General features: G+C 41.4%; 1 protein-coding gene across 3 annotated transcripts in view; it reads left to right on the forward strand.

Moving 5' to 3' along the window:
• The first annotated feature begins 610 nt into the window (after positions 1–610).
• LOC126995368 (histidine protein methyltransferase 1 homolog) overlaps positions 611–27,853 on the forward strand; it is an 82,596-nt gene continuing 55,353 nt past the window's right edge. For 2 of the 3 annotated variants that reach the window (XR_007750217.1, XM_050854861.1), the window contains exons 1-3: positions 612–748; positions 6,639–6,711; positions 16,863–16,996. Coding sequence is in view for 2 of the 3 variants with exons in the window: in XM_050854861.1 (XP_050710818.1) it covers positions 6,669–6,711; positions 16,863–16,996 (177 nt within the window). In the remaining variant the exon portion in view is untranslated. Of the gene's footprint in view, positions 749–6,638; positions 6,712–16,862; positions 16,997–27,853 lie in introns of all 3 variants that reach the window. The other variant, XM_050854862.1, reaches the window with a different exon arrangement.

Here is a 27,853-nt window from a genome sequence, read left to right on the forward strand (position 1 = left end):
CCCCTCAAGCAAGCCTACCGGCGCAATAGGCACTAACGTAAAAAAAAAAAAAATGCGTGACACTGCTTGGAGCCAAACTATAGAGAAACAGGGATTTAGAGAAAATGAAGAAAGGCGGACTGATTTAAATCAATCACTTCATCATGCCTTCCCTCACAACCCACACCACCATTTGTAGGCAATGGAATTAGTCACGCAATAGCACTATAAGAAGACATATTTTTTCGTTAGTGGCTTGCCTGAACGCGCTGTGAAAGGAGGCGAGAATGCACATCCAGCTCGAGTGCACATACAGCCCTAACTTTAGTCACCCCTGAACTGGCGGGTACTTTTTTTTTTTTAGCTTCAAGTGACTTCATCCCCCTGCTCCGCCCCAAAACCGCCTCCTGCGTGTACCGGTCGCAGTTTTGAAGCAGAGTGACGTACATTTGTCACAACCACGGTTATTCCAGTTCTTCCATTTATAGCTTTCTATAACGGTTTTTTGCACCAGTTCCTTCCAATACCTGTAACCTGTGTCATAAACCCTATTTTCCTTTAGGTATTATTCCTTACCTTTCTTTTAGAGCGTGTAGACAACAGGTTTAGCACTTTTGTTGAGTGTATCTAGCGCCATTGGAAGTTTTGAGTTGGCAACGCTGGCCAGCCACACTGGCACTCAGTACGAGGGAACTCAAGCCGAGCCGCGTCGAGGTGTGCACCCTGTGGCCCCAGGCTCCCCAGGCACCGCCGACCACCCCAGTGCCAGGTGACTGTTACACGCAGCCGTTAATCCTCGAATGGGTTTGGGGCGCCAGGGTAAATACGGACCACTACAGGTTCACCTTATTATTAGACAAAAATTTTAAGTGGTCATTTAGGACATCATTGTCAAATGGTAAAGACTATTTAGAATGGCATGTGTCACCGTGTGGCAGTGGTGTAGGAAAGTGGCAGGTGAAACAAAATATTGACCTTCGTGTCCAGTATAGCTGCAGATATTTTCATTGTTCACGGTTTGGCCTCTGAAGTCGACCGTGGTGAACATCACTTACATACCGTGCTCGTCGAGCCTGGGGACGGGAGGCTGCTGAGACAAGGAGTGGGAGTGACCTGGGTATACATGCTTTTTTGGTAACTTAAGATTAAGGTCATGACAACTCTTCAATAATTTTTCCAAGGTAATGCTACAGAATTACACCCAACGGACTTTGGTGGTGAGCATTTTTTTTTATTGATTACAATATACAAATCATCACTGGTAATCACTTCAATTGCAGATTACACTGATTTAAGCAACTAAGTAAGTGGCAATGTATTATCCTTGGTTGCAATGCATCGTTATCAGTTACGGTGGAGGGGGAAGGCAAAATCTCTGAAAAATGGGCTTCCATAATTTCCCTAAATAAATCCCTAAAACAGGGAAAATTCCCTAGTCTCGAGAATAAGGAAAGTCCCTAATGCATACTCTTGTAATCTATTCCAATATATCCTATTGTTTGGTGTGTAATTGGATAGTCAGCGTAGTGGAACCTCACCCCCCCCCCCCCACCACCACCACCGCTGCCTCAATCCGTCCCGCGCTGCATAGTTTTCGCCATCCCACACCACATGTTGAATACATTTAAATTACCCCAACCAAACTTTACATACCTTCTAACAGGGGGGCTTCGTCCCCCCTGTCCTAAGGAGGGCATCTCTATCTGCCCATCTTGTCAGTCCCACACTTAACACTCAATAGCCTAGAGAGTGTTATATTGAGTGTGGTGACAATCCTGTGAACGTGACCGACCCACAGTTACATACTAGAGCGCGCATTCCCCATCTATCTGCATTGTACTGAGTGATGCCCGCAGCCCGTCACAGCGGCTGCGAGTGTGCCCGCTTCATCCAAAACCGACGACTTCACACCCTCACTCCGAGAGTGGTGGAATCTTCTGTTTGGGTCCTTGTGGGTCATGAGAAACTCAGACCAAACCAGATATCCCGCAAAGTGTTTCTTATTCCTCCCATACTACAGGACCTTGCTTTAGGCTTCCCTCCACAGTCGCTCTATGTTGTTTGTGTGTGCCAGTGTTGAAGGGTCAACAAATTTGAGACTGTGATTAACTGTTCAATGTTTGTAGCCCTTTTGATTGAGGCAATTATATGCTTTCCAGCAGTCTGAAATAATAGTGGTTCCTGGTTGAATCTGCTCTTCGATGACTTTCAAAAGTGTTTCACTGTCTCTTTTTTTTCAACAGGAACCATGAAGCACGTACGAGTTTCGCAACACAGTTTACCAAATACCCATTGACCTTCAATGACCCTGCCAACATTATATTTTCTTTTTCCGAATTTACTTTCGTCTATTTCAACTATTTTGCCTTGTCCCCCAATTTTTCCAGTTTGTTTGACACACCATTCCACTAGCACCTCCCGGCAGAAACTCGCCCAGTCCACAATGATATATATATATATATATATATATATATATATATATATATATATATATATATATATATATATATATATATATATATACACGAGGTGCATTCAAAAAGTATCCGACCTTAGTCCATAAGAGTAAAAATAATATACCGTTCAGTAATTCCTTAGCGTGATAGGCTATGCCCCTCTTCACCGCACATGCATGTAAATTTTAGCATCTGTAGGTCACGCCAGTTCCTGGCTGTGAAGCCTATAATACAGAGCTCCAGCACACTTTTGTCGGATTTTTGTATTTAGGCAACATGTCTGAGCGCATCAAACAGCGATATTGCATCAAGTTTTGTCAGAAGCTTGGTGATATGCAAGTGCAAACTATCCACAAGATTCAGCAAGCCTTTGGCAATGAGGCTATGTTCATTACACAGATAAAGGAGTGGTATAACTGCTTCAAACAAGGGCAAACCTCCGTCGAGAGCAAGGCACGGTCTGGCAGACCATCCTCCAGCAGAAACGAGGAATTCATTGAGAATGTTCGTCGAATGGTCATGGAAGACCGTTGTGTAACCATCAGTGAGATTGTAGAAGAAGTTGGAACAAGCACAGGATCAGTTCATATAATTTTAACAGAAGATCTGTGCATGCGAAGAGTGTCGGCGAAATCCGTTCCCAAGTTGTTATGGGAGCAGAAAAAAACTACTCCACCTGGAAATTACTCAGGACCTGCTTGACTGTGTTAACAATGACTCTGACTTTATGAAGATCATCATCACTGGTGATGAGACATGGGTTTATGGATACGACCCAGAAACGAAATTTCAATCATCACAATGGAAGCATCCCGCATCACCAAGACCCCAAAAAACACGACAGGTTCGCAGCAATGTTAAAGTAATGTTGATATGTTTTGAGATTATGCGTCGCCTACGTGACGCTGTGCAACGAAAAAGACCGGGAATTTGGGCGGCGAAAAACTGGAAGCTTCACCACGATAATGCGCCGGCTCATTCTGCCCAGCTGATCCAAGGTTTCCTGGCTAAAAACAACACTCCACTTGTTCAACATCCTCCCTATTCTCCAGACATGGCACCTTGTGACTTCTGGCTGTTTCCTAAACTGAAAACAACCCTGAAAGGGAAGCATTTTGAGACACGAGAGGAAATTATGAGAAAAGCGACGACAGAGCTCTACACTATTACAGTTAAGGATTTCCAGAAATGTTACCAGCAATGGCAGCACCGCTGGGACAAGTGTGTGAACTCCCAAGGAGAGTACTTTGAAGGTGATTAAATAAAATTTGTGATATATATAAAATTATTTTCTTTATTTCTAAAAGTCGGATGCTTTTTGAATGCACCTCGTGTGTATATATATATATATATATATAAATATATATATATATATATATATATATATATATATATATATATATATATATATATATATATATATATATATATATATATATATATATAGTGTGTGTGTGTGTGTGTGTATATATACGTTGAGAGATGATATATCAGGTAATTCTAAGTGAAAATTACTCTATACACATATGCTCGTTTTGCTTTATTATGCGAGAAATTGAGTGTTTAGGTGTGGCGGTTTGTGTGCTGCCGGGGCTGCGGGCCATGTTGTGTAGGAGCAACAGCTGACTGACTGCCCGGCGTGATGCCAATCTGTAGCCTAGTGATAAACATTTGCATTTATTACAACATGGGGCTGCATTATCAACAAATAACACTTACTGAGTGACCAAATAAATTACTGTGCGGGATAATCAAAGAAAAAAATACTCCGAACTTAACAATGGAACAGTTAGAAAAAACGCTTTATGCAGACATGGCAACTCACTGCGCTCACTGTGGGGCTGTGACAGTTGACACAGTGTAGTGTTTAAACGCCAGTGTGATAACTCACCTTACAACAAGTGTTCAAAGTGAGAGCCTTCACACTCAATACACTTCCTTGCTCGATCCAGGACCGATGTCGTCACCCTCCTCAGCATTGGTCTGTTGTTCTTTATTTCCTGTGTCACTTCCTGGATCCGCTGAATTAGCTGTTTATTTGGTCACTCAGTAAGTGTTATTTGTTGATAATGCAGCCCCATGTTGTAATAAATGCAAATGTTTATCACTAGGCTACAGATTGGCGGCATCACGCCCGGGCAGTCAGTCAGCTGTTGCTCCCTACACAACATGGCCCCGCAGCCCCCGGCAGCACACAAACCGCCACACCTAAACACTCAATTTCTCGCATAATAAAGCAAAAACGAGCATATGTGTATAGAGTAATTTTCACTTAGAATTACCTGATATATCATCTCTCAAACTATATACCCCCTCTCTTGTGACACACTGTATATATATATATATATATATATATATATATATATATATATATATATATACATATATATATATATATATATATATATATATATATATATATATATATATATATATATATATATATATATATATATATATATATATATATATATATACAGTAAAACCTTACCATTTGTGCACTCACCATTTGTGCCGTCGCCATTTGCGCAGCCTTAATTTGTGGCCATCATCCCACCATTTGCTCAGGTGGTCTTGCCATTTGCGCACCACCCCTCCCCCCCACCACTGACTAAGGCGGGGTTCCCACTATTCCGTTTTGACAGATCCGTCGACGTCAATGACGTAAAAATGACCAGCGAAACAGCAGCCACTCGGCATGGAGGATCCACTCCGTCAGTCCATCGCTCATCATTTGTTGACAAACATATGGACAGCATTAACCACAATGACTTTTTGTATATGTTATTTTGTAGCTAAGTACAGTACTTCTATTTAATATTTTCATGATATGTAGAATATTCAACATCACTGGACTGGCACCACTGCCCCTTCCCCGGATCCAAAAGTTAACTTGAGTTCATCTCTGGACGGGCTTCGTGCGGGCCCGGGCTCCGTTGGTGACGTCACTTACGGGCGATGGATCGGTGAAAATGCAATAGTGGGAATCCCTCCTAAGGGTCGGTTCCCCCTAGTGCTGTCTCCCGCGTAAATTTAAATTTCTATGTAGTATTGGTAAACATGTCCATGGTGGTGATGAAGTTGGAGGTGGTGATGAAGTTGGTGGTGGTGACGAAAGTGATGGTGGTGATAAAGGTGGTGGTAGTGGAGATGAAGGTGGTGGCGGTGATAAAGGTGGTGGGGGTGATGGTGATGGTGGTGGTGATCAAGGTTTTGGTGATGAAAGAAGTGTTGGTGGTGGTGGTGATTAACGTGGTGGTGGTGACAAAGGTGGTGGTGTAGGTGATGAAGGTGGTGGCAGTGATGAAGGTGATGGTGGTGATGATGATAGTGGTAGTGATGATGAAGATGGTGGTGGCGATTAAGGTGGTTGTGGTGATGAAGGTGGCTATGGTGGTGATGCAGGTGGTGGTGGTGGTGATAGTGGTAGTGGTGACGAAAGTGAAGGTGGTGACAAAGCCTTGAAACCAGCTGGCGATCTACAGCTGTCTGCCACTTGCGAGCCCTCTGCCGCCAATGAAGACCACTACCAGCGTACACAACATGTTGTTTCCCACCATTGCCCGATCGCCTCTCCTGGTCTTGTGGTGACTGTGATTCTCCGATGTTTTCTGCCTCACCTTTGCACCACTATCATGCCGCACCCAGCGTATTCGAAGCCTAAACCCCGGAAGAACCTGATGATGACCATCGCACAGAAGGTGGAAGTGATAGATAGAGTCCCGACAACCTAAGATTTAGACGCCATTGTTGGTCCTGTTTTCGCCGTGAGAGCGTGTGCTAGTGTTTGAAAAGCGCGGTGAAAACAGGGCCAATAATGGCGTCCAAATCTTAGGTTGTCGGGACTATCTATCAAGGGACTCTACAGATTACGACCCAGAAATGGGTTACGCTAAATGGAAGACACTATTAACATGTTTCCTGCCAGCAGGCCGTGACCGCCCATATGTATTTTTCCCCATAGGTTATTAAGTTAGCCATTTGTGCACCTTCAGACTGCCCATATGTGCGCAAATGGTGAGGTTTGACTGTACAGTATATATATAATATGAAATTACAGGCTATTAAAACCTTTTTCAAGCTACCAGACCCATGTAATTTAAACTAATGGATATTAAATTATTGGTGCTGTACAGCAACTAAGTAACTTATGAATATTAAATATAACCTAAGAAGAATTAATAGATTTTTTTTCTTTCACAGAAATCCACAAAACCCCAGTCAGTGATCACCATGTTTCAGTTCAACTTTAATGTGAATAGTGAAGCTGAGACTGGTAAGTTGGAGTGTGTACAACTATTGGAGCTTAGGCCTCCTTTCCATATTTTCACCAATCTCATAAACTTGTGTATCTGCATATTTACATCAACCCTTTCACACACCACGACGCGATTCACGTCAAAACAGAATCATCTACATCTGAGCTTTTGACTCGAATCGCGTCAAAAAACTTTTAAAATTCGCCAAAAACAAAGTATCTCTCAGAATTGCGGCAAAATTTTTTGCGTCAAAGATCTAAGCTAGACCTATAAAATAAACTCTCGTGCCGTTGGATTTGAAGTGATAATTGTCCGTGGCATAGTTGCCTCTCAGCAGGCAGCCTGTGAGCGCGGACTGTCGTCCTTTTAAATTGTGTCCGGAGCCTGGTAAGCCTAGATTACAGTTGTCAGACAAAATTTGGTGAAATTTATTCTTACCTCTGATGTAAAGTGATCGTGCCGTGATACAAAATTTTTTTTTTTATTCGCAGGGACCAGTAACTGTTACTGTTAGAAAATATGGCTAAGAAATTATCAAGTGAAGAGATTTTGAGACCCATTTGTACAGAGCATGATGATGATTCTCATGAAAGTGATGGTGATGATGGAAAAAGTGAAAAAAAAACTCCAGCAGAATGTTTGGGAGAGAGACTTAGTGATATTTATTATGATTATTATTGCGTCTGGCGAAGCTCTTCCAGACAGCAAATAGGTGTGCTAATAGTCATGTTTGTTATTATTATCAAAACTCTATTCCAGACAAAACTGATGTCTGTTTGACGTTGTGTGTTTTGTTTGCTGCCCTTGAGCTGTTTCTTCTTCTGGAAAGAACAGAATAGATAGAAAAATATAGTTTCCCTCCATTTTCTCAAGAACTACTGGTCGTATGAAAATTCCAATGATAGCGTTGGAATCCTTATAAAAATCCCCCTTTATTGGCATATAAATTATAAAAAGTCAACTCAGGAAGTTTTAAGCTACAAGGTGGTGAATGTAAGCATTTCTTATTTATCTTTAATCAATGTTTTTTTCGGAGTCGGTAAACTTCGCTATTTATTTGCATTTCTTGATATCATTTCCTTCATAAGGCAGAATAATCTTTTCCAAAACCAGCGATATATAATAATGCCAGGGAAAAAGAATACTCGTGGGTGAAATTTATAAAATGAAAAATTTCGCTGCATGGTCAGGCCATTCCACGAGGCCCCCTAGGGAGCCCCAGATAGATGTCGCAGTGGAAAGAGAAACTTATTAAACTTTTGGTGCGTGAAAGGGTTATCAACTCTGAAGACTATAGTTAATGTTTTTTTTTTTTTTTTTTTATATAAAATTGAATCCTCCACCCAGTTGTTTGCTTAGCAATCACTTTAAAAATTTCTCCAGGGTGCAGAAACTAGGAAATATTTTTGCTATTATTTAGCAGATCTGACTAATGTATTTCAGCGACAGACTTTTTACATTTATTTATTACATTCATTCTTCATACTTAATTAGCAGACTTCATATTTATTCTTCACATTTAGCCTTCACATAATAGGGCCAATTTCAATGTATATATGCCTTATGCATACATACATCTAGAATATTGCAGAAAATGACCAAAGAGGCATTTTATGTGATATAATGGTGGCAGGTTTTGAAGTTCTTTCGTTAAGCAGATCTAAACTGTGTGTTTCAGCGAGACACTTTTCACAGTTATTTATCACATTTATTCTTCACATTCATTCTTCACACTTATTTAGCAGACTTCACATTTATTCTTCACATTTTATCCTTCACATAATAGGGCCAATTTGAATTATATATGCCTTATGCATATACATAGGCTATCTAAAATATTACAGGACCAGAGAGCCACAAAAAGTAAAGTAATGGTGACAGGTATTGAAGTTTTCAAGACATTTGTTGGTCAACTGGTGAAGTGAGTTCATGTCATTCAAGTTCTTCTAATATTTTTCTTGTACTGTTGAAGCTCTGCAACATGTTGCTGTGCTTAATAATTTTAACACTTATTTAAAGCAATAATATATAACCATATGAGAGCAAGAATTTGTTATTTGATAATAAATTGCTTTGATATGCTCAATTAGGGACCCCCTGGCTACCAGAACTGCATTACTAAAGGTTCCAATCACTGGTTCTGATGCAAAGAAACAATGCCACGAAAGACAACTGTGAAATCAGATTTCTTGCTAGTGGTGGAGATCACCACTCATTGTTAATGATCCCAACAAAAGGAAGTGACTGCAAAATTGGCTCATAGTCTGTGTGTGTGTGTATTTCACCATGGCCTGATCACGAGTTGGACTCGCAATCGCCAGCAAGTACGCTCCCGATTAGAACAACTGCAAGGCTCATTAGTCGATCTCTGGTACTGCCAGGGCGTCACACACCACACACCCTATCCCCCTTGCTCAAGGGGGTACAGTAACCACTCCTAGTCAGCGTAAAAAAAACCGGCCTGAGCGGGGCTCAAACCACCACCTGTCAAGCTGTGAAGCCTGCCAGCGCAGCCCTTTACAGACTGAGCCATCAGAGTGTGTGTGTGTGTGTGTGTGTGTGTGTGTGTGTGTGTGTGTATTTACCTAGTTGTAGTTTACAGGGCCTGGGCTTATGCTCGTGTGGTCCCGCCTCTGTATCTGTATTTGTCCAACTTTTCCTTAAAGTTTTGCACACTCTTCGCCGATACTACATCCTCACTTAGTCTGTTCCAAACCTTTGTATTTCTTTGCGGGAAGCTATACAGTAAACCCTCTGGTATCTGGGTTAATAGAGCCATGGGGCACCCAGTTATGGGAAAAACCCGGATATGGTGTAGGTTAAGTGTTCGGACCCGAAAACCCAACTTTGGCCTACCGCATTTAACCCTTTCTTTGCTGGTGGGACGGAACACAACTATCCCCTCAGGAGCAGTCAGGCAGCCCAGTGGGGGTCTCTTTTAATATCTGTATCTCAAGAACTATTCATCACAACTAAAAACCATAAACACCATTGGAAAGAGGAGGCCCAGATCTATAGGATTATGTATGCCTCTCCTGCGAACGTACATGCACGTTCAGGGAGTGATGAATGTGAACACTTACGGCAGTGCGTGCGTGATGATCAGCCATACTGAGGGAACTGCAGACATCTTTCCTTGAGATTCTGGCAATGTTGTATTGCCAACTGTAATATTTACAACTATTTGGTCAAAGAATCAGTCAGGTGATAGGTGAAGTTATGCAAAAATGCCGCTATATTGGACAAGAATATCCACCAGTTACTCGTCCGTAGATTTGCCGCGCTGGGCTGATATGATTTTCCACCAAATTTAGTGAAGAACCCACTCAATTTTCAATCCTGTGTTGTGAAAAATAGTGTTGGAACACTCTCGCGGGAGATTTGAGTGCGGGTGGAGCTCACAGTAAGCGTTTAGCACCACCAGCAAATACGCCTAGCGCTTGCTGCGAGCGTTTAGCAATGAAAGGGTTAATATATCATTGGCTCAAGTGAAGCTACTTAAGATCACGCCCAAAAGCCCACGACAGCCTTCCACGCCCGCGCATATGTATATATATGAAACAAGTGCAGGGACGATATGTTATAGTCATAAAAAAGAAAAATATGTTACGAGTTACATTTCAGCCGTGCCGCCACCACCCCGCCCCGCTCACCCTGAGAATATATATCTTTATTATCTCACAAATGGAGCTACTTAAGCTCACGTTCGTACACCCACGTCAGCCCTTTATGCCTGTGCACATGTGGTTATATGAAACGAGTGCAGGAAGGATGTATTATAGCCGTAAAAACGAAAAAATGTTACGGGTTACGTCAAACTGCCCGCCTTGCCCCACCGCCCCGGACTGTTTTCTGCAATATTACATTATCTGTGCTTACGCCAGTGTAGGCAAGCCTTTCACCATCCAAAATGAATGCTTGGGTGTCGTGGCGTCTCTTGCAAATGATAATTAGTGACAACGTAAGAAATATTGTTGGGGCATTGCAGGGCTCTGGTCAGCACCTGCCATGGCCCCAAGGATGCGGGTGTTAAGATTCGCTCCTAACGGGGTAATTAACGCTTGTACACCTGACCTATATATATATATATATATATATATATATATATATATATATATATATATATATATATATATATATATATATATATATATATATACACACACACATCGGCGCCATGGTAAGTGCTGCAAACACCACACACAGGCAAAGCAATGCCTGGAGAAGGTAGGGCACACACACAAAAGCAATTAAGTGGGCCATGGTGAACATAAACAATGGCGTGCGGGGCGCTTGTTGTGTTGTGGTGCGCAAGGTAAAGATAATCTCTTTACCGTGGTGGTGTTGTACACCGCCAGGGCAGAGCTTAGAGGCATAGCACGGGCAATTTGAACGACTTTTGGCGGCGCGCGACAATTTTTATTTTTATTTTTTGGAAAAAAATCACATTTTCGAAAACTCCCGGATACGGGCGAGGTCAGATATGGTGCACCCGGATAACTGAGGGTTTACTGTATTTCTTTGTCTCTCAAGCATCTCCCCTTCCTCAATTTTTTACTGCGTTCTCTTGTGTTCCTGGTGTTTCTTCCTTCTCTTAGTAGTAACTCCTCATTATCTACTTCTTCCATTTTAATCAGTAATTTATAAATTTGTATTAGGTCTCCCCTTTCTCTTCTTTGTTCTAGTGTTGGCAGGTCCATTTCCTTTAACCTTTCTTCATATGTCAACCCCTCCAGCTCTGGAACCATTTTTGTTGCCATCCTTTGTATTCTTTCTAGTTTTTTTTGTTTCTTTTTATGGGGGACCACACTGCCTCTGCATATTCCAATTTTGGTATAATCATAGTGGTTATTAGCTTTTTCATCATATCCTTATCCCTGTAATAGAATGCTAATCCTATATTTCTTACCATTTTATACGTATCACTGAATATCCTATTAAAATGACTCTCAGGCTGTATATTAGCCTGTATTGTCACTCCCAGATCTCTTTCTTGAACTTTCTTTAATATTTCTCCATCTCCCATTCTATATGTCCATTATGGTCTCCCTTCACTCTTTCCCATTTCCATTACATGACATTTCTTCACATTGAATTCCTTTATTCATTTATTTTTTTACATTATTGAAAATTTTATAAATACAAAAAATTGCACTTTAGTTGTGATTTTCATTGATACCTTACAATAGACTTTCAGATTTTTTTGTCTATTTTGTAAAAAAAAATAAAGTGTAAAAAACAACTTTTTGAGATACTGGCTCTTAGATTGTTTTCCTGCCATTTGTATTTGTTTGATTGGCATGAAATCTTCACATATTATTGTTCATACCTTGTTTACTTTCTGAAGTAGGATAAGGTATGTGGTTCCCCCTTTATAAAGATATTATTCACTCAAGGGTGAGGGTATCAGAAGGTGCCACCTTCCTCATTGTAGCCAGATTTTATCCTAGAACTCCAGGTTGGTTTGCCTCGTCCTTCTTTTCTGTTTTTTTCGTCTTCCTCTTGGGTGTTGCATGTCTGGCTCTTTCCTGGTCCATCCACTGCAGAGATTCCTGTAGTCTTGGTTCAGTCCCAAGGAGATGCATGATGATATTTGCACCTGTGTATCCAAAGGATGTTTCACTCTGAACTCAACTCTCTTGAGGCCTGAAAACTTGACTTTACGGCACCTAATCCAAACCTTTGAATACAAAGACTCTTGGGGTTCTGGGTAGCACCCTTCAAACATCTTTTGAGGAGACTTGGGTTGCCAAGATCTTTGTAGACCGCCTAACTACTATAAACACTCGCCTGCGCCAGAACGGGCTGGGCCGACCATCAGGACCCACCGGAAAGAAGCCTTGGACCGACCATCAAGATCCACCGGGAAGAAGCCTACCGGCGCAATAGGCCGCAATGTAAAAAAAAAAAAAAAAAGTCATGCTATGGCACAATAGCGCGGGGCATATAAATGTCTTAAAGGGACGCTGTTCTTTAAATTCTAGAAAAAATAAACTACTACCTAATATTTCATGGTATCCCCAACATGTTGAGCGAGAAAAACATATTTCATGGATTTGTAATGCCAGGAAGTTAGGTTAAGAATGGAATGTACAAAGGATCACAAAGGTAGAGGTTAAGTATACTTACATAGTAATACATACGGTAGTAGGCGGTGGCTGAACAGATAGCGTGACGGCCACGCGTTCAGGAGGACGCGAGTTCAATCCCCGACCGGTGCCACAAAGCTGGGATTTTTCAGCCGCCGCCGAGTGGCTTAAAACTACCCACATGCTGTCCAGAAGACCACCTATCAACCCGGACTCTAGATTCTAGGATTAAAGATGAGCTCTGGGAGGGCAGCATGAGCTAGTGCAAGATGGCGCCACTATAAACACTCACCTGCGCCAGAACGGGCTGGGCCGACCATCAGGACCCACCGGGAAGAAGCCTTGGACCGACCATCAGGATCCACTGGGAAGAAGCATACCGGCGCTATAGGCCAAGACATATATAAAAAAAAAATATAAAAAAATGTATACTTAACATCTACCTTTGTGATCCTTTGTACATTCCATTCTTAACCTAACTTCCTGGTATTACAGATTAAAAAAAATATTTGTTAAAAAATCAACCCCAGGCACTCCCCTTAAATCAGTGGACAATATCACCTCTGCTACATCTTCTTACCTCTGTGAATGTTTCATTCAGCTATAAATGCTGTTTCCAGTAAATGGCTGCTATATGAGCTGCTGCAGGAATATTGTGAGGGGCTGTTGTTGTGGATGCCATATTTCTAGCAGACTGTTAGGTCTAGCGGTTAGCTTGGTAGGAAGCACGGGAACTGTGTAAACAAACCGCTGCTCTACCCACAGCTGGATATTTGAAATGTCAGCTCATTAGTTAACCAAGTACAGTAAACCCTCGATATAACAGACCCGCTTATAACGGATTTCGGATATAACGGACAAGGTCAGAGGGTCAGAAATCCATGGGGACTGACCAAGAAAAGTTTTTGACCAAACCGCGCCCGGTAACTACAACAGTGTCAGCTAGCCACCTCACCCTCCTCCCTTTATCTGCTGTCCCATCCTATGGTTACTGTGGTCTTTTCAGCCCACCTGATGAAATATTTTCCTCCTTGTGGTTTCCATTCAAATAAAGAAGGTATTTACACCACAAGAAAGTCTTATGCATCAGTCAAGTGGACGTTAATATAATGGAAAATAGCCAAGTGTTTGTGAGTGTTGGTACTGACACAGCTTAACCCTTTCATTGCTAAACGCTCGCACCGAGCGTTAGGCGTATTTGCTGATGGTGCTAAACGCTCGCTGTGAGCTCCACCCGCACTCAAATCTCCTGTGTATGAGAGTGTTCCAACACTAATTCTCACAACACAGGATTGCTAATTGAGTGGGTTCTTCACTAAATTTGGTGGAAAATCATATCAGCCCAGCTCGGCAAATCTACGGACGAGTAACTGGTGGATGTTCTTGCCCAATATAGCGGCATTTTTGCATAGTTTCACCTATCACCTGATTCTTTGACCAAATAGTTGTAAATATTGCAGTTGGCAATACTCCCTTGCCAGAATCTGAAGGAGAGATGTCCGCAGCTCCCTCAATATGGCTGATCATCCCGCACGCACCGACGTAAGTGTTAACATTCAACACTCCCTGAACGTGCATGTACGTTCCCAAGAGAGATATACATAACCAACTCCTATAGATCTGGAGCTCCTCTTTCCAATGGTGTTTTTGGTTTTTAGCTGCGATGAATAGTTTTTGAGATACAGAGGTTAAAAGAGACCCCCCATTGGGCTGCCCGACTGCGCCTGAGGGGATAGTTGCGTCCGCAACGTGCGCAAGGAAAGGGTTAAAGGGGTCGCCCGTTACGTAGGTTAGGCAAGGTTTAAGTTAAGTTTTGTTAGTTTAAATTTATTTGGCACGCGGGGTGGGGTGGCATAAATACGAAGCACAAGATTGGACAGGGTGGTGGCGGCGGTGGCCCATTACGCCGGCTGGTGTTGCAAAAATACCTCTTCGCAGAAATAAGTCACTCTACTGTCCACCATGCATGCGCACTTGGGAAATACACATCAGGAAAAAACGTTAATTTGCTTGGATTTGTTCTACTTTGTCCACTTGTGATCCATAGCTGGGCACGATAACAGAAAACCTTATTCCCGATAACCGATAACTGATAATGGAAAACCTTATCGGTGATAACCGATATTCGTTAACTGGAGACACAATTATAGGTGATAACTGATAACCGATACCCGATATAAATCCACAATTCCGATACAAACTAGCGATAAGTCCGATAGGCAAAAACGATACTATATTGATATTTCAAATAAAAAATCAGATGAATTCAAATTTTCATTATCTGTATTTTAGAAAACTTACAAAACCTGAATACTACACGTTGACACGTACACATGGATGGTAATACTAGAAACGCCTGAACCGGTGTTGTGTTATTTGGCGTCCCCACCGTCAAAAGCGCCCAAACACTGGTCTCTCGTGAACTGAGCATGCTCAGACCAGCAAGCGTAAACCTGTACAGTCTCACAAAGCTTTTTAACCGTAATTAAGAGTTGCTGGAAGGCTGAATCAGACATACAGTACCACTACCACCATCCTTGCTGTTTCTAGAACGACACTCTGTACGAGTTGTATTTATATGTACAGAGTGTCGTTCTAGAAACAGCAAGGATGGTGGTACTGTATGTCTGATTCAGCCTTCCAGCAACTCTTAATGTGTTAAAAAGCTTTGTGAGACTGTACAGGGCTACGCTTACTGGTCTGAACATGCGCAGTTCACAAGAGACCAGTGTTTGTAAACAAAAGTGCCAGCTTTTGATGATGGGACACCAAATAACACAACACTGGGTGCCTTCAATACCATGGCATGCTCACAAACGAATATGGAATATCAAATTTGAGGCAGTGAATAATAATTTTTTGGGCAAAGTTAAATGATTTTTCTCTTTGATATATTGATTTTTGAGTGTAACATAAAAAATAACCTTGTGTTTTAATGTTGATGATCTAAGTATGAAATCTCTTCACCGAAGATATTTCATACCTCAAAGTTTTTTCTTACAACACCGGGCGCCCGGGCCACGCATGTGCAGTAGGGAGGAGACAACGTTTTTTTTTTTTTTCCAAGAGGCAGAAAAAAGTAGCGATTATTGCTAGTTTGGTTACAAAAGTAATGAAGATACCGATATATATTTAAATAAGTATCGGATGGCCGATAACCCGATTTTGTTATTAGCGATAAAGTATCGCGATAACTTATTGCGATAACGCCCAGCTGTGTTGTGAACGCCCAGCTGTGTTGTGATCTTTGTTAGCAGTGAGTGAGATATAGAAACAGTAAGCTAGTTGAACCTCTCTCTGCGAGCTATTTTGCAGCTGTGGCGGCGGGCGGAGGCGTGTACACAACAGGCATTAAAAAATCGATCATTTAGTGATTTAATGATTTCCGATAGAAACAGTTAGCAGATTATTTCATAACACCAAAAACTACCAAAACAAAAACAAACAAAAAAAAAAAAATTAACCGTTCCGTCTGCCAGTGTGAGTAGGCGAACTTGTAAAATTATACCCATACCCGTAAAAATACGGCCCCCCCGTAGAGCCCCACTGCCAACTTGACAGCCAAAGTGCGTCGCCAAGTTTGCTGAGCAGCTATGCAGACATTGTGCATACAACATACACAATAAAAAGAAATATATACCTATGTTTATTTGGTTCGTCGGTATTATTGTACGTGTTTTTAATTTTCTGCTGCTTATAATGGACTTAAGGCATTAACGGACTAAGTTCCCCTCAATTAGTCCGTTATATCAAGGGTTTACTGTATTACTAATATTATTGACCTGGTCATAAGTGCAAACGGTTGTAAGTCATAGACGTCGTAACTCAAGAACTACCAGTACTGGCAATAATTCACCACTTATTAAAATATAAAAATTAAGAGAAAAATTCAAACAACTTGCCATCAGAAAAAGTTACTTCACAAGATGAATTGTAAATGTATTGAATCTCAAACAGGATTTTATTTTAATTTTTATCATTGTATCTCTTAAGCATTCCTCAAATTTTTATTAGTGTAGAGTCAAACTATGTATATTGGCTATGTGTTTCATTAACTACTGACTTCTACTGTCTCACAGATCCTCAGACTTTGGGAGGTGAGCACGGAGAGACTGTGCAGGTGTGGCTTCCAGCTCAAAAACATGAGATCACTCACTCTCATTTGCTTGATCCATCTGATGTCATAGCGGAAATTACTCTTTGTAAAACAAAAGTAAGTATGTGCATTGTTATGCATAGTTTTCAAATTGCATTTATTTGATAAATGAGTTTCATGTTCATCACAGCTGATAGTTCTCTGGATGTCTCCTCAAATTTAAGACATTTGTTGGTCAGCTGGTAAAGTGAGTTCAAGTCATTCAAGTTCTTTTAATATTTTTCTTGTACTATTGAAGCTCTGCAACATGTTGCTGTGTTTAATAATTTTAACACTTATTTAAAGCAATAATATATAACCATATGAGAGCAAGAATTTGTTATTTGATAATAAATTGCTTTGATATGCTCAATTAGGGACCCCCTGGCTACCAGAACTGCATTACTAAAGGTTCCAATCACTGGTTCTGATGCAAAGAAAATGCCACGAAAGACAACTGTGAAATCAGATTTCTTGCTAGTGGTGGAGATCACCACTCATTGTTAATGATCCCAACAAAAGGAAGTGACTGCAAAATTGGCTCATAGTCTGTGTGTGTGTGTATTTCACCATGGCCTGATCACGAGTTGTACTCGCAATCGCCAGCAAGTACGCTCCCGATTAGAACAACTGCAAGGCTCATTAGTCGATCTCTGGTACTGCCAGGGCGTCACACACCACACACCCTATCCCCCTTGCTCAAGGGGGTACAGTAACCACTCCTAGTCAGCGTAAAGAAAACCGGCCTGAGCGGGGCTCAAACCACCCCCTGTCAAGCTGTGAAGCCTGCCAGCGCAGCCCTTTACAGACTGAGCCATCAGAGTGTGTGTGTGTGTGTGTGTATTTACCTAGTTGTAGTTTACAGGGCCTGGGCTTATGCTCATGTGGTCCCGTCTCTGTATCTGTATTTGTCCAACTTTTCCTTAAAGTTTTGCACACTCTTCGCCGATACTACATCCTCACTTAGTCTGTTCCAAACCTCTATATTTCTTTGCAGGAAGCTATATTTCTTTGTCTCTCAAGCATCTCCCCTTCCTCAATTTTTTACTGCGTTCTCTTGTGTTCCTGGTGTTTATTCCTTCTCTTAGTAGTAACTCCTCATTATCTACTTCTTCCATTTTAATCAGTTATTTATAAATATGTATTAGGTCTCCCCTTTCTCTTCTTTGTTCTAGCGTTGGCAGGTCCATTTCCTTTAACCTTTCTTCATATGACAATCCCTCCAGCTCTGGAACCATTTTTGTTGCCGTCCTTTGTATTCGTTCAAGTTTTTTTATGTCTCTCTTCTTATGGGGGGACCACACCACCTCCACATATTCCAATTTTGGTCTAATCATAGTGGTTATTAGCTTTTTCATCACATCCTTGTCCATGTAGTGGAATGCTAATCCTATATTTCTTACCATTCTATACTTATCTCTGAATATCCTATTAAAATGACTCTCAGACTGTTGATTATCCTGTATTGTCACTCCCAGATCTCTCTCTTTTTGAACTTTCTTTAATATTTCTCCATCTCCCATTCTGTATGTCCATTTTGGTCTCCCTTCACTCTTTCCCATTTCCATTACATGACATTTCTTCACATTGAATTCCATCTCCCATTTTATACTCCATTCCCAAATCTTATTCATGTCATCTTGCAGAATTTCACAGTCTTTACTGTTTCTTATATGTCTCATCAGTTTTACATCATTCTCTTTTGGCTTTTCCCTTATATACCATTTCTTTATCCTTTCTCCCAGAACTCTTAAAAAAAACACCTCTTTTTCCTCTTCTGATGTGTGTATTTACCTAGTTGTATTTACCTAGTTGTGACATATGGGAAAAGAGCTCCGCTCGCACTGTCCAGTCTCCATATCCTCTCCTATCCAACTTTTCCTTGAAATCATGAATGTTTCTTGCACAAACCACCTCCTCCTCCAGTCCATTCCACAGCTCAATGCTTCTGTTTGGGAAGCTAAACTTTTACACATCTCGCCTACACGTGGTCGCCCTCAATTTCTTCCCATGTCCTCTTATTTCTCTCTCGCTCCACACACACAGGTCCTCTCTGTCCAGATTCTCCACCCCACTCGCCACCCTGTACACCGCTATCAGGTCTCCTCTCTCTCTTCTTCTCTCCAGGGTTGTGAGCCCCATGCTATTAAGTCTCTCCTCGTAAGTCCAATCCCTAAGTTCCGGTACCATCTTAGTTGCCATTCTCTGTACTCTCTCCAGCTTTCTTATATTCTTCTTTTCGTGAGGAGACCAGACCACTGCTGCATACTCCAACCTTGGCCTCATCATTGTAACTTATTTTCTTCATCATCTCTTCGTCCAAATACACAAATGCCGTCCTTATGTTCTTCGGCAAATTCATAGTTTGTCCCATTATCCTGTTGATGTGTTTGTCCGGTGACATGTTCTCTGAAATAGTCACTCCCAAATCTTTTTCTTCCATTCCTCTGCATATTATCTCACTTCCCATCTTATAATCATATTCACATCTTCTACCACTCCTACCAAACTCTATTTTTTTACATTTCCCAAGGTTGAATTTCATCTCCCATGTACGACTCCACTTCCATATTTTGTCCACGTCCCTCTTCAGTGCCTCACAGTTTCACATCATTGACTCGTCTCAATAGCTTTGCATCATCTGCAAATAAACTCACATAGCTGGTCACTCCGTCCACCATATCATTTATATAAACAGCAAACATTATTGGCGCCAGCACCGAACCTTGTGGGACCCCACTCCTCACTGGGCACCAGTTGGAAACCCTGTCCCTGATTACTGTCCTCATTTCCCTGTTAGTTAGGAAGTCCTCCAGCCACTTAATAAGTCCATCACCCACTCCACCCCTATTTTTAATTTTCCAAATTAGTCTTCTGTGTAGTACTTTGTCGAATGCCTTTTTCAAATCCAGGTACACTCCATCCCCCCAGCCTTCTCTCTCTTGTATTAAATCTGTCATCCTTGAGTAATAACATAACAAGTTGGTGACACATGATCTCTCTCTCCTGAATCCGAACTGGCAATCCGAGATAATTCTCTCATTTTCTAAAAAATCCGACCACCTGTTTTTAACTGGCCTCTCACATATCTTCGCAACCACACTAGTGAGTGATACCAGTCTGTAATTTAATGGGTCCTCTCTCTTTCCTCCTTTATAAATTGGTACTATGTTTGCTCTCTTCCAATCTTGTGGTACCCTTTCTTCACTCAGGGAGGCACTCATTATGGAGTGCAGTTTCTCTGCAAGTTGCTCACTACATTCTTTCAAGATCCACCCTGATACTCCATCCGGCCCTGTCGCCTTTCTTACATCCAGCTTGTTCAAGCTTTCCTTGACCTCCTGCACTGTTAACTGTATCTCCTGCATAACCCTTCCTCTTTCCTGGCCCGGTGGTTGTACGAATTCGTCTTCCTTTGTGAAAACTTTTTGAAAGCTGTTGTTCATCACTACTGCCATCTCTGCTGGGTCTTCATATGTAGTTCCATCCATTTTCAGTTTATCGATTGTTTCTCTATTCTTTAATTTGCCGTTCACGTGTCTATGAAATAATTTAGGTTGGTCTTTGCATTTGTCGATTATATCTTTTTCATATTTCCGTTTTTCTGCTCTTCTAATCTTTGTATATTCATTCCTTGCTTGTTTGAAATTGTTCCACGCGTTGATTCTTCCTCGTCTCCTCCATCCCTTCCAAGCTTCCTCCTTTCTTTTTCTAGCCGCCTCACATCTTTTGTTAAACCACTCCTTTTTACCAACATCCTTTTTGGTTACCTTTGGGACATATCTATTCTCGGCTTCTTTGTACAGCTTTAAAAACTCACTCCCACTTGTCTTAAGTACTCCTGGCTTTGTACAGCCCACTCCAATTTGCATTCTCAAAAAAAGTTTTCATATTAACAAAGTCTGCCTTAGAGTAGTTTCTTCTCCCTATTTTATGATCCTCTTTTCGGTCAATCCTTCTCTTTTCTTTTACTTCAAATTCCACAATCGCATGGTCACTCTTAGCTATTGGGCAGTCTATTTTAATATTTTCTTTTACTTCCGGTTCCTTGCTAAAAACCAGGTCTAATCTTGATGCCTCTCCTTTCCTGAATCTAGTATGTTCCTTAATCCATTGCGTCGGCACATGTTCCATTGCCAGTTGCAGGAGTCTTCCTCCCCACGACTCTTCTGTTCCCTGCGTTTGCCAATCCTCCCTTTCTACCTCTTTGCAATTAAAATCACCCATCAAAATTATTCTCACTCTCTCTTAACATTCCATGTGTGTGTGTGTGTGTGTGTGTGTGTGTGTGTGTTTACCTAGTTTTAGTGAACAGGGCCTGAGGTGCATGTGTGGTCCTGTCTCCATGTCTATAATTGTCCAGTCTTCCCTTAAATTGTTTTATACTCATTGCCATCACAACTTGTTCCCTTGATCCATTCCAGGCATCTATCCCTCTATAAGGGAAACTGAATTTCTTGACATCATTTCAGCACGTTCCCTTCATCAACTTCATACTGTGTCCTCATAGTTGTCTTGCTCATTATTATTATTATTATTATTATTATTATTATTATTATTATTATTATCATCAGCATTATTACTATTATTATTATTATTATTATTACTATTATTATTATTATTATTATGTTATTATTATTATTATTATTATTATTATTATTATTTTATTATTATTTTTATTTTATTATTATTATTATTATTATCACAGGCTAAGAATACCAGCCCTTCTGAAGAGTTCAAAGAACTCTATACCCAATTAGGGTCCCAATAGGAGGAACATTAGCCAAAAAATACCAAGTTGCCTTATTATAAATCTATTAACCCTCTCGTGCATGATGACGCTCAAAGGGTAAAAGGTCCTGGCGCACGATGATGCAAAACGTGTCATAAAAGTTAAAAAATTGATTAATAATTAAGTTTTCGGTGAAAGTGCGTCAAATTTGGGAGTGTCATTTGTTGGGATAAGTTTCTTAATGGTAGCATATGGCAACCTTCCTTAGGAGCGTAGATGAGGAGCTTTGAGCAATTTTTATTTGTTAGCCTACTCTGACGGGAGGAAAAAATAGTTTTCTTGGCGTAACTTGGGAACTAATAGGCGTATGAGGATTTTGAGGATACCATAAAAATCCTTACTAAATTCTGCTTTGAAACATATATTCGGCTAAAAAGTTGGCCCACAAAATTTCAAGCTAGCGAGTGGGGAAGAATTGGTACTTAGGATTTATTGTCAATAATACTCTATACGGAGACTTGAAACGAGTTTGTATTGTTTATATATATTTTTCTCTATTTTTATTTGTGCATTATCTAGTACAAGTCTTTATGAAGCCATTGATACCAAATTTATTAGGGTATGATATATGTGTGAGGGTAAAATACGTGCAGGAAGGTAGAGTATTGCGTCAGAAAAAAAAGGCTGGTCGGGCCTGAGAAATGCATGATGAGTGGAACAAAAACTTATTGGAAACTTACGGTGTGCGAGAGGGTTAACCCTTTCACGCACCATGACGCGATTCACGTCAAAACGGAATCTTCTACATCTGAGCGTTTGACTCAAATTGGGTCAAAACATTTTTAAAAATTCACCAAAAATAAAGTATCTCTCAGAATCGCTTCAACATTTTTCGCATCAAAGATCCAAGCTAGACCTATAAAATAAACTAATCCTCAACTCTCTCGTGCTGTTGGATTTGAAGTGATAATTGTCCGTGGCATAGTTGCCTCTCAGCAGGCAGCCTGTGAGCGTGGGCTGTCGTCCTTTTAAATTGTGTCCGGAGCCTGGTAAGCCTAGATTACAGTTGTCAGACAAAATTGGTGAAATTTATTCTTACCTCTGATGTAAAGTGATCGTGCCGTGATACAATTTTTTTTTTTTTATTCGCAGGGACCAGTAACTGTTACTGTTAGAAAATATGGCTAAGAAATTATCAAGTGAAGAGATTTTGAGACCCGTTTGTACAGAGCATGATGATGATTCTCATGAAAGTGATGGTGATGATGGAAAAAGTGAAAAAAAAACTCCAGCAGAATGTTTGGGAGAGAGACTTAGTGATATTTATTATGATTATTATTGCGTCTGGCGAAGCTCTTCCAGACAGCAAATAGGTGTGCTAATAGTCATGTTTGTTATTATTATCAAAACTCTATTCCAGACAAAACTGATTTCTATTTTGACTGCTTTGACCTGCCCGTTGTGTTTTGTTTGCTGCCCTTGAGCTGTTTCTTTTACTGGAGAGAACAGGATAGATAGAAAAATATAGTTTTCCTCCATTTTCTCAAGAACTTCTGGTCGTATGAAAAATCCAATGATAGTGTTGGAATCCTCATAAATCCCCAAATGTATTCATTAATTTATTTATGTATTTATTTTTATTTATATATTTATTTATTTATTTATTTATTTTTTGCTGCCTGTAGCACCGGTAGGTTGTCTTGAGGGGCCTCTTCAATGACCCCGGCCCTTTGGTGGAGCAGGTAAATTTTATTTATTGTGGCTGCTGTGCTATATAACTTTCTTGGCCCATGCTGCCCCCTGGTGCTCCACTTGAATTGTTGCTGAAGTTAGGATTGATTGAAGATCTTGGCAGCATGTGGGTAATCTTTCACCACTCGGCGATGGCCTGAAAAATCAGCGTATTTTGGTGGGACACGAACTTAGGTCCATGGGCTCACCAAGTCCACACACTGACCACTCAGCCACTGCCGTTTATTTATTTATTTATTTTTTTTACAACAAAGGAAGCAGCTCAAGGGCACAAAAAAAGGAAACAATAATAAAAAAGCCCGCTACTCGCAGCTCCTAAAAAAAAAGAATCAAAAGAGGTGGCCGAAAGAGAGGTCAATATTGGGAGGAGAGGTGTCCTGATACTCTCCTCTTGAAAGAGTTGAAGTCGTAGGCAGGAGGAAATACAGATGAAGGAAGATTGTTCCAGAGTTTACCAGCGTGAGGGATGGAAGAGTGAAGATGCTGGTTAACTCTTGCATAAGGGGTTTGGACAGTTTAGAGATGAGCATGAGTAGAAAGTCGTGTGCAGTGGGGCCGCGGGAGGGGGGGAGGCATGCAGTTAGCAAGTTCAGAAGAGCAGTCAGCGTGAAAATAGCGATAGAAGATAGAAAGAGAGGCAACATCGCGATGGAATTTAAGAGGTAGAAGACTATCAGTAGTAGGAGGAGAGCTGATGAGACGAAGAGTCTTAGACTCCATTCTGTCCAGAAGAGCTGTGTGAGTGGAGCCCCCCCACAAGTGAGATGTGTACTCCATACGAGGGTGGACAAGGCCCCTGTATATGGATAGCAACTGCGCGGGGGAGAAGAACTGGCGGAGACGGTACAGAACGCCCAACCTCGAGGAAGCTGATTTAGCGAGAGAGGAGATGTGAAGTTTCCAGTTGAGATTTTGAGTTAAGGATAGACCGAGGATGTTTAGTGTTGAAGAAGGTGACAGCTGAGTGTTGTCGAAGAATAGGGGATAAGGCTGGATTCACACGAGCCACTTTTTAGTGGTCAGTGGCCGCCACAAAATAATGGTCAAAATAGAACAAACACATCTCAGTGGGTGGATGCACACGGGCCACTTTTTTGTGGTCACCACAAAACGGTGGAGAGTTGTGGCGGGCGGAGCCATTTTCTGACCATGCCACTGTTGCCGGCCACAGTGGCCGGGGATAGAGACCGTTGTTTCAAATGGCAGCGTGCACACGAGCCACTATCGGTGGCCACCACCCTGCCACCCGCCGCTTTCCCTCTGTCTCAACACTTGAACACCTGAATTTTAACTGTCATAATGATGTATAAGTATGACCTTCACGCATAACTTGTGCTCAGGATATAACGGATAAGCTCATATGCTTTCATAACTAATGTTTTATTTTGTTTCACAGTTTTGCATATTAATTTATTCTGGTATGGATTAATTACTGAATGTGGTAGTTTTATTTACCCGGAAGTAGAAAGGGGAAAATGTTATGTAACTGCAAAGACTGCTGAGTTATGTCAATAAATTACATCTAATGTGACTTAATATTCTTCATGTTCAGTCTTATATTAAAATTACCGCAAGTCTCTCTTCTACTGGGACACAATTCCTCATGTTGATATCCTGCCGTGTTATACGTGGACCAATTATTGTCATAAGATGATTAAACCTATCCTGTGACCTCCTGAAGTAGTAAAAAAATTATCGTGTTCCTTTAGCTCTGTAAATAATGTGTGGAATGCTACATGCAGTAGTTTGTTGCAAAGTATATATGGGGTGAATCCATGGCAGTACTTTCTTCAGCACTTTTTGCCAAGTAAGCACAGACAGCTGCTGCCTCTATGAGATCCATAACCCCACGTGCTGACCTCATTAGTGGCCGCCATTGAGTGGCTCGTGTGCATGGTGCACCTACCCACCATTTTTCGTGGCGACCATTTTTTGTGGTGGCCACTTTTTGTGGCAGCCACTGACCACTAAAAGTGTCTTGTGTGAACCCAGCCTAAGTGTTTGGAAGATTGTGTCGAGTTGATAGGTGGAGAAATTGAGTTTTTGAGGCATTGAAGGACACAAGGTTCCTTCTACCCCAATCAGAAATGATAGCAAGGTCTGAGGTTAAGCGTTCTGCAGCCTCCAGTCTGGAGTCGTGTACTTCCTGTTGTGATGGCCTTCTATTGAAAGAAGTTGAATATTGCAAAGTGGAGTCGTCGGCGTATGAGTGGACAGGACAGTTTGTTATGGAAAGAAGATCATTGATGAATAACAGGAAGAGAGTGGGTGATAGGACAGAACCCTGTGGAACACCACTGTTGACAGGTTTAGGGGACCGTCTACCACCGCAGAGATAGAACGTCTGGAAAGGAAACTGGAGATAAAGGAACAGAGAGAGGGATAGAATCTAAAAGAGGGCAGTTTAGAAAACAAAGACTTGTGCCAGACTCTATCGAAGGCTTTCGATATGTCTAGTGCAATAGAGAAAGTTTCACTGAAACGGCTAAGAGAGGATGACCAAGAAGATCGCCAGTAGAACGCCCCTTGTGGAACCGATACTGGTGATCAGATAGAAGTTTAGAAGTGGAAAGGTGCTTTTGAATCTTTCGGTTAAAGATTGATTCAAAAGCTTTAGATAGACAGGAAAGTAAAGCTATAGAGCGGTAGTTTGAGGGATTGGAACGGTCACCCTTCTTAGGCACAGGCTTTATGAAGGCGTACTTCCAGCAGGAAGGAAAGGTTGATGTTGATGGGCAGAGACGAAAGAGTTTGACCAGGCAGGGTGTCAGCACAGAAGCACAGTTTTTAAGGACAATAGGAGGCACTCCATCAGGCCCATAAGCCTACTGAGAGTTGAGGCCAGAGAGGGCATAGAAAACATCATTATGAAGAATCTTAATAACAGGCATGAAGGAGTCAGAGGGGGAATGAGTAGAAGGAATATGCCCAGAATCGTCCAGGGTGGAGTTCTTACAGAAAGTCTGAGAGAAGAGTTCAGCCTTAGAGGTAGATGAGACTGCGGTGCTGCTGTCAGGGATAAAGAGGAGGGAAAGAGGAAGAAGTGAAATTGGAGGAGATATTTTTGGCTAGGTGCCAGAAGTCCCGGGAAGAATTAGATAAAGCAAGGTGTTGACATTTTCTATTGATGAAAGAGGTTTTGGTAAGTCGGAGAATAGATTTGGCACAATTCCGGGCTGAAATGTAAAGTTCATGATTAGTAGGAGCTGCCTCTCTATCTTTAACCCTTTCATGGCTAAACGCTCGCAGCGAGCGTTAGGCGTATTTGCTGGTGGTGCTAAACGCTTGCTGTGAGCTCCAACCGCACTCAAATCTCCCGCGTATGAGAGTGTTCCAACAATATTTCTCACAACACAGGATTGCCAATTGAGTGGGTTTTCCACTAAATTTGGTGGAAAATCATGTCAGCCTAGCGCAGAAAATCTACGGACGAGCAACTGGTGGATGTTGTTGTCCAATATAGCGGCATTTTTGCATAGCTTCACCTATCACATGACTGATATTTTGACCAATTAGTTGTAAATTTTGCAGTTGGCAATACTACCTTGCCAGCACCCCATCATCAAGAGATCTACAGTAGTTGCCATACGGCTGACCATCGCGCACGTATAAATGTACGTCTTCACAGGCAACACCCCCTGAACGTGCCTGTACTTTCGCAGGAGAGGATTACATTACCGAATCGTATAGATCTTGGCCTCCTCTTTCCAATGGTGTTTTTGTTTTTTTAGCTGTGATGAATAGTTTTTGAGATACAGAGGTTAAAAGAGCGAGCACTAGCGCCACTTGCTGGTGGTGCTAGAAGCTCGCTGCGAGTGCTAGTTGCACTCACAGCAAAAAAAAAAAAAACTGAACATGCCTGTACGTTCGCAGGATAGGCTTACATAACCAAATCTTATTGATCTTGGCCTCTCTTTCCAATGGTGTTTATGTTTTGTAGCTGTGATGAATAGTTTTTGAGATATTGCGATTAACCCTTTCATTGCTAAACGTTTGCAGCAGGCGTTAGGCGTATTTGCTGGTGGCACTAAATGCTCGCTGCGAGCTCCACCCACACTCAAATCTCCCGCGTATGAGAGTGTTCCAACAGTAATTCTCACAACACAGGATTGCCAATTGAGTGGATTTCACTAAATTTGGTGGATGTTCATGCCCAATATAGCGGCATTTTTGCATAGCTTCACCTATCACCTGACTGATTCTTTGACCAAATAGTTGTAAATATTGCAGTTGGCAATACTCCCTTGCCTGAATCTGAAGAAAAGATGTCTGCAGTTCCCTCAGTATGGCTGATCATCACGCACGCACCGACGTAAGTGTTAACATTTAACACTCCCTGAACATGCATGTACGTTCGCAAGAGAGGCATACATAACCAACTCCTATAGATCTGGACCTACTCTTTCCAATGGTGTTTTTGGTTTTTAGCTGTGATGAATAGTTTTTGAGAT

The sequence above is a fragment of the Eriocheir sinensis genome, chromosome 8, assembly GCF_024679095.1.
Source record: "Eriocheir sinensis breed Jianghai 21 chromosome 8, ASM2467909v1, whole genome shotgun sequence".
Classification (NCBI taxonomy): Eukaryota; Metazoa; Arthropoda; class Malacostraca; order Decapoda; family Varunidae; genus Eriocheir; species Eriocheir sinensis.